This window comes from Tubulanus polymorphus, chromosome 1, assembly GCF_964204645.1.
Source record: "Tubulanus polymorphus chromosome 1, tnTubPoly1.2, whole genome shotgun sequence".
NCBI classification, from domain to species: domain Eukaryota; kingdom Metazoa; phylum Nemertea; class Palaeonemertea; order Tubulaniformes; family Tubulanidae; genus Tubulanus; species Tubulanus polymorphus.
In genome coordinates this window covers 21,568,738-21,583,448 of record NC_134025.1, presented here as the reverse complement: position 1 = coordinate 21,583,448, position 14,711 = coordinate 21,568,738, and the positions used below count along the sequence as shown (strand labels likewise).

Sequence of the window (14,711 nt, the reverse complement as noted above, 5' to 3'; positions counted from 1 at the left end):
TTTGTTTGAATTGAAGTACATAATTGGAAATAACGGTTCCGGTTCATTCAAACGATCTTCCAACCAGCCTGAACCGACTGATTGGGGTTAAACTTGCTGGCTGCCTAATTTAGTACATCGAGATATTGGTCCATATTATAAGGTTGAAGATAATTTTGTCCATTTTTATATTTCTTTGGTAGTTTTCCACGTGTAAACAGTCCGATAGTTTAGTGTAGTTTTATCTCTAGTAGATGTTGATGTTGATGAAGATGTTGATGTTGATGAAGTTCCCTAAGTTGATTGACCCGCGGCGTGTTGGCCATTTAGATTTTAATAACCTGACGCATATGAAACAGTTCGTATATACCATCTAATATGCTAGAGTATCGATGGATGTCATTTTGATCAGCGTCTCACTACCAGCCGATCGGAAATGTGAAATATAATGATTGAATATGATTTGACAGTACCATCGGGTCTCAATGCACAAGCAGTACCGCATCTGACAGACCGCCGTCTATAGGGACATTACAATCAGTTTCTGTGGTAATCTCGGCGGCTCGAAATGGCTGCGCATTCGGTAGGTTTTCAACAACTTCGTGCCGAGTCTGAATCAACGATGTTAAATCAGAGCAGCTTGCTGCGATGTAACGCATTGCTCGGCATAAAATTCTGATCGTTTTCTGTAGCGGCCTCCCTCCCTCACCCACACACACACTGAAAGTCCCGGGTACAGTAAATCAATGCGACAGGATCAATCGATGCTGAGTGACTAAGTTCAAACTAATCACCGATTGCCGATGTTAATTGAATTCGATTTTTGACATAACGTCAATTGATTAGCATTGATTGATTTTTGATGAATAGATTGTCCCCTGTCATTTCACCCGTGTTATGCTTTCAGAAATAATTGCAATCAGAATTCATATGGAGACTATATGAATTTTTAATGTTTTTGCCTTATATTTCACAATTTCGAGGGGGAAGCTTGTGTTATCTATTGAAATATTCCACCAAACGATACCATTTCAAGAACACTGTTTTGTAAGGTTACATTTAAAGTCTGGCCTCCTAGATACCAACTTTCACAATAATACTGCATATTATGAGGATTTCATAAAACTTTCAGGGTTTGACGGATACATAAATGGCTTCAATATTTAGAAGGGGTGGTGCCAACTCATCGGGGTGCCCACCAAGATGACCACCATTTTTCAAAATGGTGGCCATCTTAAAAAAGGGGCAATTTGAAAATTTCATAAAATATTATGTGCAGTATTATTTTGTGTGGAATCCAGACTATTTATCGATGAATAACCATGTATGTTAGGTTGTTATCTTAATAACACTCCGAACATATATAAGACTACATGAAATTTGCTCTACAGTACTTTGCTATTCCTCTAGAATTTCATCCTAGTAGATCACTTCTTGCGCTAGATATCTATGTTTCATAAAGGAAAGCGTTATTTCGTCACATGAAAAAATCTACGAGCAAAACTAGTTATTTTTCATTTCTCAAGAGATCGCTAGAGCGATGCTGAGCTATCGCCCACGCATCGTATAGAGCGTTAACGCTTTCGTTGCGCGGATCTTAATCACATATTTTTGTTACCGAGAGATTTTATCGCGACCCGTAAAGCTATTGATGTTCGATCGACGAGATTGCAGGTATACCTTTTCGCGAGGGAGCCAGAAAATGCGGTTACCCATTTTACGCGGCTGGATCTTTCGAATACAATGGCTTGTTCGATTCTACAATTTCCTAAATAAATAGGCTAGAATTCGATTTCCGATTTGTCCCACCTCGAAAATCTGAATCTATTACATCCGCGTAAAACGACAACGACATAACACTCTTTTTTGTCGTGATAAATATTGTTATCGCCTGGTATTTTGATTGGGAAATACCGATACCGAGTGTGTGGGAGAAATTAATGTCGCATTATCGTCGGAATCGCGGATTCGTGTTTCAAATTCTCCTCTAGTGTAGTCGTTTGCTTAGTCGAGTTACCATGGTAACAATTCCCAATGTGTTTCTTATTTTGACACAGGTTCACATTCAGTTCAATTCATTGAAATCTACCGAATTACAGCGTTACGCGTGACGATTTAGCAATTAGAGCGACTGAAGGCGGATAAACCGTTTATGATTCCTATTTCTTTTCACATATATAGATATGCATACTTACCCATATCAGGATGAGAGCACACGTCATCAGTACCGGATCCAGGGGATGTCCATGGGGTCCGGACACCTTCCCATAAATGTTGAGGTCCCTAGAAATTCCATTTCCATCTTCAAATATTCTGGACTAAATATTTTCCGATCAAAAGAGAGGTTATGATCGAACGACTGAAAAAATACGAAAATTCTAGCGGAAATTAGCTGTTTTACCAATTCTAGAAGATCTAGAAATCATTGTACATGTGAACTGCGGCGAAGCGTAGAAAAAGGCCCTAAATTTCTGGACACCCCCTTTCCTTTGACCCTGCATCCGCCCTCGTACATCATATGACGACATGAATTCATTTCGACGTCGAATCATGTTTAAAACCGGCCGCGTATACATAGATGTTCTGGAAGGCAACCCAGCGTACATGCTCTTTCGCGAGAGCTGAAGCAAAACTCCGACATGTGTCATCGTTAATGAAAATAAACCAGCGCGCTATGGTGTTCGCCGTGTCACGAGCAAAAATGCCGATTAGTTGCAGATTGATATTGATTCAGACCTACACTTTTGACGCGTAAGGTCTTGTCGCAATCAGCGCGTTGACTGTTTTCATAACATTTTTTTCGCTATTATTCTCTAATCCATCGTATAGTCGCTATAACGGGTGCCGTTGGATAAAGCGCGTAGATGGAGAAAAAAATTATTTCAGCTAAAATATTCGTCGTCACTCGTGGTGTTTATATTACGTATACGCTATATACACGCAATAAGCGGTTTATGAATTTGTTAGCGGTTATCGGAAAATATTGCACTTATTTTCCGACTGCGACGTATGAATAAAAAAAAAATCGAACCCGCTGAGACGATTTGCGACGGACTAAGTCTGGTGAATATCGGGGACATAACGGGGTACCGATGCACCATTTCATCGGAAGGTACCACTTAGAAGAACTCGATCAAAATGAGTTCATTTTCTTCAAGTAACTTTGACCTCAATTTTCGAATTTCCAATCCAAAGATTAGGCAAAACACGCGTCTAAATGAACCGAACACTGATTAATCTTTAGAGTTTATATGTGGCACGATTTTCGTACATCGTGCATCTTCGATAGAATTTGAGAAATTATTTTTAGTTCATATAGCTTTATTCTCCCGACTGAGAAATACGGTATTAATGAGGTCCAAAAAGATTCGATCGCTTTCAACATGTACGTCAACAAAGTTAGATGCAACAAAAAGCATGGAAAATACAATGCTTTGCGAATGAAAAATGCAAACATTGAATAAAATGATTTTTCACAGAAATTCTACAAGCTTATATCTTGTTACTTCATCTTCAGAATTTATTGGTTCACCGTATTTTTTAGTGTTTTAGCCGTTTCCAGTAGTTGACGTCGTACTGTACACTAGCGAACCTGGCGGAAAATGGTGGAAGTTCGCTTGCCACAGTAGCGTTGCGGGTACCTCCATTGAATTGGGGCCCTATTAGGGGATGCGCCTCTTATCATTCAACTTGGATATATCGATATAACTGCATAGATGCAATGATAGAAATCAAACTTTCACGTGTATGTAATTCTTTCTATTTGCAGCATATCACGAATTTCCGAAAGATCTATTTACGAATCGTCAAAGGTCTCACGGCGCGCTGGTCATCCATGTTTGTGTAGTGTGCTACATGTTCTACGCATTAGCTTTGGTTTGCGACGATTACTTTGTATCTTCGTTAGACAAGATATGTGAGGTAAGAGATGTACCTGCCTTTGATATATCTTCCCTGTATCCATCAGTTCCCGTAATCTTTCTGCCTCATCTACAACGTCCACTCTACTAACTTTATATATGCCGATTTCCAATCTGTTCACATATTATACATATCCATACATCTCCAACATCTCCCTATCTCTCTTTCCTATTTTGTCACTTTCTGTCCGTGTAAGATTCCCATCTATTGACTTCTGAATGAATGAATGGATACTCGATGTATGTGTTTTGAGAGAATAAAGTATTCATTCTAACTGCCATCATGCTGACTTCTCATCCGCCATCATACTTAATCATAAACTAAGAATAAAAATTTCTGTAAATTCGATCGCCGATCACGCACAACTACATCTGCGCTTCGATTTCCGATTTCAAAATCACACCCCCTGTTTCGCTCCCGGCAGGTGTGGTGGGTTTGTAAGGGACACCAAATCAAAACAAATCAAACGAATAAGTAACAGGGTTGATCCCTATTTTGAGATCATAAAATCATCAACTGACGCTCCCCACCACCCGTGAAGTTGTCCAAATTTCACCGAACTCTTTAACAGTTTGAAATTCCTTTTATCGGCAACGACACAACAGGAGCCTACGTACTGCTTTTACAAAGATAATCACATAATTTTTGCAGAAACTCTGGAACCTTAAAGTTCCAAATGACTACTTATTACAGCAAGCTTCAATCAGACATGAGTAGGGAGGTTTCCAGTTACGAGGCGCCATTTTGAGGCAGTCCCACCTCAAAATTGCGATAATAGGTATAGATTAATAGGTACAGATTGAAATGGAAATCTAGATTTTTCTCTTGGTGGCGAGAATGACGGACAACGGGCTTACAACCGACGTATGGAGGAAAGTCGAGTTTCTCACATGACATCTAATGTTTCTAAATGAAAAGCCTTATATAAACTGATTGCGTGAGATTTGTCTACTGACGACAGACCCACGAATCAGAGCCATGAAATAAATGTTGCATTTATTATATGTATATATATATTTTTTCGATTGATTCGTGACGGACTTTCGTCGTACACACCCTAGAATTGTCGATTATCTAATTCATTATACAATGGTACGCCGAGCCAGCTATACGTAGGCCTACGTACACTTAGCTAACGGTTTTTGTGATTTCACCTGTACTTAGTATGATTTAGATAATTTGGCAACGTTCTTACCGTGTCAATCGCTAGTTTTTTCACAAATTTGCGACAGTGCGACATATATGTTTTTTTTATTGTGCAATTTGAATGTACAATATATTTTCGTTACAAAATTTGATAATGCGTTACTGAGTTGATCCAACTGGCTAATTTTGGCATATAAGAGCACATTATATATTCCACTTGCTTGGATATAATTAGCCAAAAGTTTGTATTGTTTTTTATTTTTCAATTTTGTATAGACAGTTAGAGATATGTCTCTGGTCTTAAGTCATTTAAAGCACAATTCTTTGAAGTTAATGAATCAAACTGATGTATCTAAAACTTCTACAGCGGACAGATTACTCCCATTTCGCGTTTCTATTTCACCCTCATTCTACCTAATTTCATTAAATTTTGATCTTTTTTCTGGGTGCTTGGATCCCTGCGGGACACAGCCTCCATTGGCTTTCCAAGCATCCAGCCTCGTATGTATGTAAATTGTTTATAATCTATATATCATTTATACTGCATATGTACATGGCGAAATAAATATTATTATTTAATATTTAATCCGATGGTAGATAGAAGCGTATTCCTCAGTTCGAAGTATCTGACACAAGGTGGCATTTCTATCGCATTGTCTGCTAGGTATCCGTTCCAGAGGTATTCCATTAAAACGACCGACTTCTACTTCGAGCAAAAATGTACCGTTTCTACTCTGAGCTATTGCGGACCGTTGACCTACATAAGAACGATGTAGAAATGTTTAAAAAAAACTCTGGCCAATTTTTCATCAAACATTTGTGAAATGAATTCCACATAACTGAAATTAGAAGTAACAATACGTGTATTCCTGTTAGAAAATACATCGAAAGAATGTTGAAATTCAGGCAAGATAACCTGCATGTTATTCTATAATTTATGTGAACCTTATATGTTAAAACAAAAAAACTGTCATTTTGTTATCTTTTTTATGGATTTACCGTAACTTATAAGTCCTGTTATGGGCTGGGTACTCTTTGTAAAATATCACGCAAATAGATGGTAAATAAGCTATAATTGATAAATGATAAACGATAGATGATAAGCAATGAATAATAAATAATAAATAATATATGATAGATAATATATGATAAATAATAAATAATAAATGATAAATGATAAATGATAAATGACAAATGATAAATGATAAATGATAAATGATAAATTTGATTTGATTTGATTTGAACACTTTATTTTTCAAATATAATTTACAGCATAGTGTACAAAGCATAATACAAAATACAGTAAATTAGACCTGGAGGGGCCTGTAGAAACTAAGGAATAGTTTGTATAAAACAGGTCCCTCAAAAGAGAAAAGAAAAAAAGAGAAATGCAATAAAGAAAATAATATGCTCACAGTCAACCCTTAACACACAAAATGTAATCAAAGTAAACTATGATAACAGCTTGATTAAGATATAATCATTTAATAAGCCAGTTATTTTCTGAAATATTCCAAAAACAATAATTTTAGTTCGAATAACTGTATGATAAAATCAAGCACAAAGTTGCTTTCTATAATTTCTTAGGAACATTATCATCTTTAGAATTTTCCATGTTTTTTAGATTTTCACTGATGTTATTCCAAAGTAAAGGGCCGGATACTTTTACTGAAAATTTTCTTCTTAGACTATTGAAAGAAAGTGTTTGTAAATCTTGACGTCGCCGAGTATTGTGACTGTGGATTTGAAAATTTTGGTTCCAATAATTTTCGAATGATTCCGGTAATTCGGAGTGGACAGATCTGTAGATAAAAGTACCTAGCTGAAGTTTATTAATATCTTTGAGCTTGAGGATATTAAAAGCTTTGAATATAGGGTCAGTGTGCGCCAAATAATAGGAATTAGAAATTAGCCTGATAGCTCTTTTTTGCAATACAATTAATGGCTGAAGTTTATTTTCAAAATTTCGTCCCCAAACTAAGTTACAATACTGGAGGTAAGGATCAATAAGCGACAAATAAAGGGTACGAAGAGAACTCACTGGCAGCTTATATCATACTCTATCTATTATACCAATGCTTCGAGAAACTTTTTTTTCAACTGATTTTATTTGATCGTCCCAGGTTAGATTTCTGTCAATAAAAACTCCAAGAAAATATGTGACATTGACTTGTTTGATCTCTATGTTGTTAATTGATATTCTCAAGTTATGTTTCAATAGTTTACCGAACACCATAAATGACGTCTTCTTTACATTTAATGACAGCTTGTTTGTTTGAAACCAGGTATACAATTTTGATAATTCAATGTTTACTGTACGTACTAATCTGTCTAAATTAATGTCACTATGGCATTTGTGTCATCGGCAAACAATATAAGTTTTAACACATTAGAAAATTTAATACAGTCGTTTACATATAATAAAAAAAGCAAGGGACCTAAAATTGAGCCTTGGGGTACTCCAGTTTTAACGGTACATAACGAGGATTTATAATTTTGAATTTGAACAAATTGTTTCCTATTCTTCAAATAGTTTTCAAACCAGTTGTTAGAGATGCCTCTTATTCCATAAAAACATAATTTTCTTAATAAGATTTCGTGATCAACGGTGTCAAAGGCTTTTGATAAATCTAAGAATACCCCAATAGTTGATTTGTTTTCTTCTAAATTTTGTGAAATTTCATCAGTTATCAATGTTAAGGCCATGGCAGTTGAATGGTTCTTTCGAAAGCCGAACTGGTTTGGTTGAATGATATGAAACTTGTTACAATATTCGGTTAATCGATTATACACTATCCTTTCGAGAATTTTAGAAAAGCAAGGCAGTACGGATATCGGTCTGTAATTATCAAAATAGTCATTATTGCCAGCTTTATAGAGTGGACGTATTCGCGCTACCTTCAGTTCAGCCGGCACTATACCGGAATTTAAGCTACAGTTAAATATATGAGTTAGCAGGTATTTTACAGAATCAATTATTTTCTTAACTACTTTTACAGAGAAACCATCAGCACCAGCGCCTTTGCTGGGTGAGATATCATTTACAATCTGACTGATTTCATCAGGGTGGGTCGGGAAAAAGAAAAAGTTTTCATTTACTGGATATGTCAGATATTCACTGAAGTGGACACCTGTATCTGGTATTTGATTGGCTAGGTTGCTACCAATATTTACAAAGAAAGAATTAAATTCATTAGCGATATTTTCATAGCCGTTTACAACGATACCGTTCCTTTTGAAAGAGCAAGGTAATCTACTCCGATCATTGGAAGATTTTCCAATTAGACTGTTTAAGATATTCCATGATTTTTTCATATCGGATTTGGCTGCAAGTAATTTAGTCTCATAATACTTTTTCTCGGCATATTTGAGTGTACGAGACAAGGTACGTTTGTAATTCAAATAATTTTTCAAATGTGATCTATTACGCAAAGATTTTCTGTACAAGCGATTTTTGTGTTTAATACATTTCAATAATCCAGATGATAACCACGGTTTATGTAATTTATTTTCGTTTATTTTACGGGGAGTTGAAAAAGGAAAACATTCATTATATAATTCCATGAATTTAGTGTTAAATGCGCTGTATGATAGTTGCGGGTCTGCATTACTATAGATATCCGACCAATCAGTGGCCAGAAGAGCTCTATTGAATTTTGAAATGTTACGTTCACAATAGTTTCTGTTCGAAGTCACCTCTTGGTCAATTTTGGGCTCAACGTGATTACAGACAATAAAAATAGGAAAATGATCCGAAATATCGGTACAAATAATACCCGTACTAAACACATGGCGAATATCGTTACAAAAAAATATTATCTATAAGCGTCGAGGATGTGGGAGTGATTCTTGTAGGTTTATCAACTAATGGAATGAACCCAAATGAAGTCATATTTTCTAAATAGTTATCAGTTGGTCTGTGGGCGTTAACTTGTAGTAAATCGATATTGAAATCGCCCATAAGATAGCATACTTTGTCTTCTCTATTAAGTTTCACTAAAAGTGGAATTAATACATTATTAAAGCCATTTATGCTTTGTCCGGGTGGTCGATAGATCAGACCAATTAATTTATTTTTTTCTTTTTCAAGAATCAATTCAATAAATAGACATTCAAAAGTATTTCTATCCTGGGATAGATCTGGTCTAAGTTTCGCATTAAAACTTTCTTTGAAAAATAGGGCCAAACCTCCTCCCTGACAATTTTTTCTACACTTAAAAACACTTTTCATACCTGGGAGATTATACAGCCTGCCATTATCATGAAGTTCGCTAGTCCAGGTTTCGGTTAACCCGAAAATAGAAAAGTCAGTTTTTAAATTGCTCAATAAATATGAAAATGTATCAAAATTTCTGTTACAACTACGAATGTTTAAAGCACAGATTGAAAAATGTTGCTTTTCAAACTCTACAGTAGAGTTTACATCAAAGTATTGACATTTGTTATTATTAAAGATGTCGATGATGAATAAGTATAGGGTAGATAATACTCGTTAATAGGTAGCATTATTAGACTGATGTTATCGGTAAATCGTCCGGGACTGAAATTCTGTCCTTTTTGGCCATGTGAACAGTTGGGCTAATATCGGATGATGATGTCTGACTTCTGGTTCGTTTTTTATTCTGATCCGGTGTTAATGCACGAAGAAAGACTTGTGTAAGTTCTTTGGCACCATCGATTCCAATATGGATTCCTGACCTATCAGTTGAATCAAATGACGACTGGTTAACTGAAAAATTTGGTTGGAATACCAAATCATTGTCTATATAGTTCAAATGATTTTCACTGTCACATAGCTTTCGAAGATAGTTATTGATCTTTGAGGAAGTGTCATTGTAGGTTAGCGCGGTCTTACTTTTTCCTTTACGCGGTAGTATACTAGATACATTAATTTGAGCGCTGGGAAATGTATTTCGAAGGATATTTATCATTTTGACATATCCAGGATTGTTTGGTCATGATCCCTAGATGGCAGATTATCGATTTTATTTTCGCATTTTCAATAGACGGGTCCACTTTCTGGAGAAGTTTATTTACATCATGGGCCGTTGCACCCGAAACGCTGCACACGTGAACGCTTTCCGGAATATCTGTAAACATCAGGCGAGAGCAGTTCGAGTCACCCATAATAATATGTTTCGGGGGCACAATTGTCGAGCTAGCGGTGCGGCTCTCTGCAGGTGACATGTCAGTGACGGTAGACTGAGTATGAGTAGGAGTTTTAACTGTGGAATGTGATTTGTCCTCACATGATTGATGATCAGTTATGTCGTCGTCAAAATTTAGTCTTTTTTCCAACCCCTGTAATATCGGACATTCTGATTTTTTATGCCCTTCCTTACGGCAGTAGAAACATAAAACGCCAGATGGACAATTGGCTGCTAGATGGTCTGGAGATTTACATTTAAAACAGAGTTTGCGAGTACGCAAGAGACAACGATAATACTGGTGATCCGTTTCACCGCAATACACACACTGCGTTTTATTATTATCGCAGTAAAGTCGGACTTCAAATCTTCCAAATTTTGAATTAACTGGAATTATACTTTTCACTTAAAGCAATTTAGCATAAATAGAGCCATTCAAAATATCGGTGTCTTTTATTTTCCCTCTTCTGATACTCCCATTTATTACCTCACCGTATGTCGATAATTGGGAGGCAATGAACGCATCTGATAATTCAACTGGTGCATCTTTAATTGTAACGTTCGTAACATCTTGTACATCGTCAGCTTTATCAACTTTTAACGTGCGGTCTCTTATGTTCGGTGGATTTTTTATGAAATCCTCAACTGCACTCGTGTCCTTGAACGTAATTCTACACTCACCAGTTTTTGTGATTTGAATCGCACGCACTCGAACTGATTTAGATCCCAGGGCTGATAGGATATCACTTTTCGTAATCCTTCCACCATAACAAACGACCGTGAGAGGTCTTTTTAGATCCATGTTTAAACTTGCGGCTAACTGAGAATTGAGGTAAAAATCCAAAAAACCATATCAGTGACGGAGAGGCGACTCCAACACCGCCGCCATTTTGAATAAGTTGAATAATAATAAATGATAAATGATAAATGATAAATGATAAATAATTAATAATAAATAATAAATTATAAATAATAAGTTATAAATAGATAATGATGAATAATAATAATAGCATCTGAAAACTAAAGAATCATGCAGCTACAGTATTGGTGTCAAAATCCATTGAAGTACCGATGGAATATTATAAAACTCGCACCACAATAGTTTTTAGGGAAGAAAAAGAATTCTATTTTTAGTTTGCAGCATCTGAAACAGAAGGGTTCCACTCCCACTCGCTTCTTGATTTTACTAAGCCAATACTTGCAAGGTTTAGTAAATCTAATTAGTCTTACTCGGATGGGAATGAATGCGTCGAGCATTCGCCTGTAGACAGCCAAACACGAAACCTTAACACATCAAACAGTCGACTTATGATTAAATGCCAAATTGAATGAAATTCAAAGTAAGACGTCAAGAGTGCAAATTAACAGTCTTGTAGAGAGAAAAACATCTCGTGGGCTTTTGGATGGGGAAATGTAGTAATCGAATTATTGCAAATCTTACACGCGTAATGAAAACAAGTTTCGGCGTGTAGCATTTATGAAATGGTAATTCCTATTAAAATTAGTAAAAACAGTTGATAAAAAAATTGATACGACACTTTTTTCATCAAAATAGGGATTGACCCTGTTGTTTATTTGTTTGGTAGATTTTCAGAATTTACAGAACTTTCGTTTAAATCGGAGTACATTATTGGAAATTTCGGTTACGGTTCGGTTGCTGATTGGGGTTGATTTTGTTGGCTGCCTCATTTGATACATCGAAACTTTCCGAGGAAATATTACGAGGTCGATGACCATTTTGCCCATTTTTATATTTTTGGTCGTTTTCTACGTGTAGTCCGAAGGTTTATTGTAGTTTTGAATAACAAAAATAACAAAATACACCGCAACAAAAATATCGTCGGATAGTGCGGTATAGTTAATAGCGAATTTTTCGTAAACTCGTTCTGAGACAATGAAATCTCATTTACAGAAAAATGCGCTGATCGAATCGGCGATTGATTTGTACCGCGCTTGACGTAATCTACTTACGAATGAATGCAGCTATCGACTCGAACAGCAACGTTATAGCATTCTACACACCGACGTTCTACAATAGTTGAGAAACGTTTCGAAAATTCATTGATTTGTCACGGTGCGCGTGTATCGGAGATCGATACTTCTGTGTGTCAATGATCTTAAATTTAGCTGTCTTGACGTATCAGAAATCTTCCGAATTGTAACGAATGATGGAAAGTTTAGCCAACGGCTGATATGAATACGTTAAAGCGTGCGGGCGAAACTTGATATGTAGAACACGATTACGGATTCATCCTGGGGACACAATTTTTTCCAAATTCCTGGAGCAGGGAAAGGATAAATATTATTGGATAAATTGAATTTTTCAACGTGATTATTTTTTGGGGAGGGGCATTTATCGTTGATAACCGTAGTTTTTCCGTAGCTGTTATTTTACCTCAAAGTTAATACCGAAGAAAACGGCCGCCACAAGAACCGATCAGTCAATCGTTACTGCATTCTACTTCACTGAATTAGTGTTTCTTTTTCTGTATTTCTTCTAGAAATTGCACATTGGGGAAGACGTCGCGGGGGCGACTTTCATGGCTGCTGGAAGTTCGGCGCCTGAACTATTCACATCAGTAATTGGTAAGTTAGAATGACCAAACGCGATGCACGCACAAAGAAACAATAATGACGACTCGGTCCAAATTTCAAAGCTGCGACAACGGAACCTTTTCAGTCGTGGCAATGCCAAGGGGAAGTCGTATTTCATCTTTGATCTCAGTCTCATTATCCGCAAATCCACGCGAATTTTTGACCTCGCGCAGCCAAGTGTTAGCGCCGCGCTTGTGATGGCAAAGCTCACGACAGGTGAACGCTCACTGTTCGATGTAATCATGTCCGCCTTACTTTCATATGAAAAATGACAGTTTGATTGGATGAATGCGTGAAATAGGTATCAATACTAATCTAGCGCGAATATACCTGTACGGTATCGCGAAATGAATAAGTTCACTGAAATAATGGGGCCTGATGGGTTATCTTCTGAACCGACATCTTGGCGACAATATTCTACCTTCAAGCTCGAATTCTATTGTGCGTTCCTTGCACCGAGGCTGAAAACGTGGGCAAGCATCGAGATTTCATTTGCAGTGTTCGTTCATAATTCAAATTTGATGCACAAATACCAAGACTTCTCCGATCAAATATACCAAGGGCGACAACTGTTCAAATAACGCACAGTTAAGTCAGTTGTAAACCCACTTAGCCGTTATAGGTCTGAGAAACTGGTCTGTTCTGATAAAATGATTATCAGTCATGTATACGTAACTTAACCAATCAGTAATAAGATAACGTATATATCCACTATTAAGTCAAGTCTTGATTTTCTACCAAGCCCAAACGCATTGCGTGATCATCATTAAATCAACAGCGAATATTTCTGCTTTCAATAGATATCTAGAATTACCAAGGTGTGTTCCTCGTCAATCAAGACATATCCATTTTTTCTTTCATCAAGGTGTTTTCATCGCTAAAGGCGACGTAGGTGTTGGTACCATCGTCGGATCGGCGGTGTTCAACATTCTGTTTGTCATAGGAATATGCGGACTGCTGGCCGGAGCCGTAAGTTATATTATACAATAAAGTATTTAAGGGTTCTTGATTCCTAATTATAGGATTTTCTTTTGGGTTCTTTTACAGATATTGGTCAAACGGGCGTTGAATTATTCATTTACCGTCATTCTCTATTTTAGGTGGTACCGTTATGTAAATGGCCGCTGTTGCGTGACTCGGGGGCGTACTGTATAACGGTTATAGCGCTGATACTGGTAAGAGAGAGAGAGAGGGAGAGAGAGGCGGACACACTCTTCCAATTATCTAGATTCATTACTTTAGATATATAGTTACGTCAATGTTCAAAATCAGTCAGAGAGGCGGAGCAATGCAGACGGACGTACGGGAGTACAGTCAGTTGGATCAATTAGTTTATCCCGCGAATACATGGCGATATTAGCCCAATTCGTGCACGAAGGCGGATGACCTTCTTCGTAAAAAGGCAATGGTTTCCGTGCTGTACGAATTACTTCCGTCATCATCTTGTCCTGCGCTTGTCTTACGGCTACGTATCATGGAAGGTGTTGTTTTGCTAATTTAGCCTCAATTTAGCCTACGTTGACGCATAGTTATTTCCCTTAACGATTGTTTGCGCGGTGTCGGCGCGTCGTGTACCTTATCAACTTTCTCAACGTCCACCCAACCGTACGGCTTGTTATTTCCGACGGCAAACTCAACGTGTGACTGGCATGAAAAGGCCGATCGCCAGACGACATGTCATTTCCTACCCGATCCTGGATGGTTTTAATTAAGCCAAAACCTCCCGCTGATGTGTACATTCTTGATTAAAATAGCGTGGGTCTCCGGTTTAGGTCTATATCTATATACGATAGACCTCGTTGTTCTCCGTGAATTTGAAATTGAATACTCTATTAATTTCAGAGCATTATGGACTCCGTGATTACATGGTACGAATCATTAATCATGCTTATCCTATATGCTGGTTACATCGCCCTAATGAGG

The 14,711-nt window shown here is 37.1% G+C and overlaps 1 protein-coding gene across 1 annotated transcript in view; it reads left to right on the top strand.

Moving 5' to 3' along the window:
• The window catches only part of LOC141904203 (sodium/potassium/calcium exchanger 4-like), a 39,895-nt gene that overhangs the window by 17,466 nt on the left and 7,718 nt on the right, over window positions 1-14,711 (top strand). The window contains exons 3-7 of the mRNA XM_074792758.1: window positions 3,749-3,900; window positions 12,695-12,779; window positions 13,654-13,757; window positions 13,889-13,963; window positions 14,631-14,710. Coding sequence (XP_074648859.1) covers window positions 3,749-3,900; window positions 12,695-12,779; window positions 13,654-13,757; window positions 13,889-13,963; window positions 14,631-14,710 — 496 coding nt within the window. The remainder of the gene's footprint in view (window positions 1-3,748; window positions 3,901-12,694; window positions 12,780-13,653; window positions 13,758-13,888; window positions 13,964-14,630; window position 14,711) is intronic.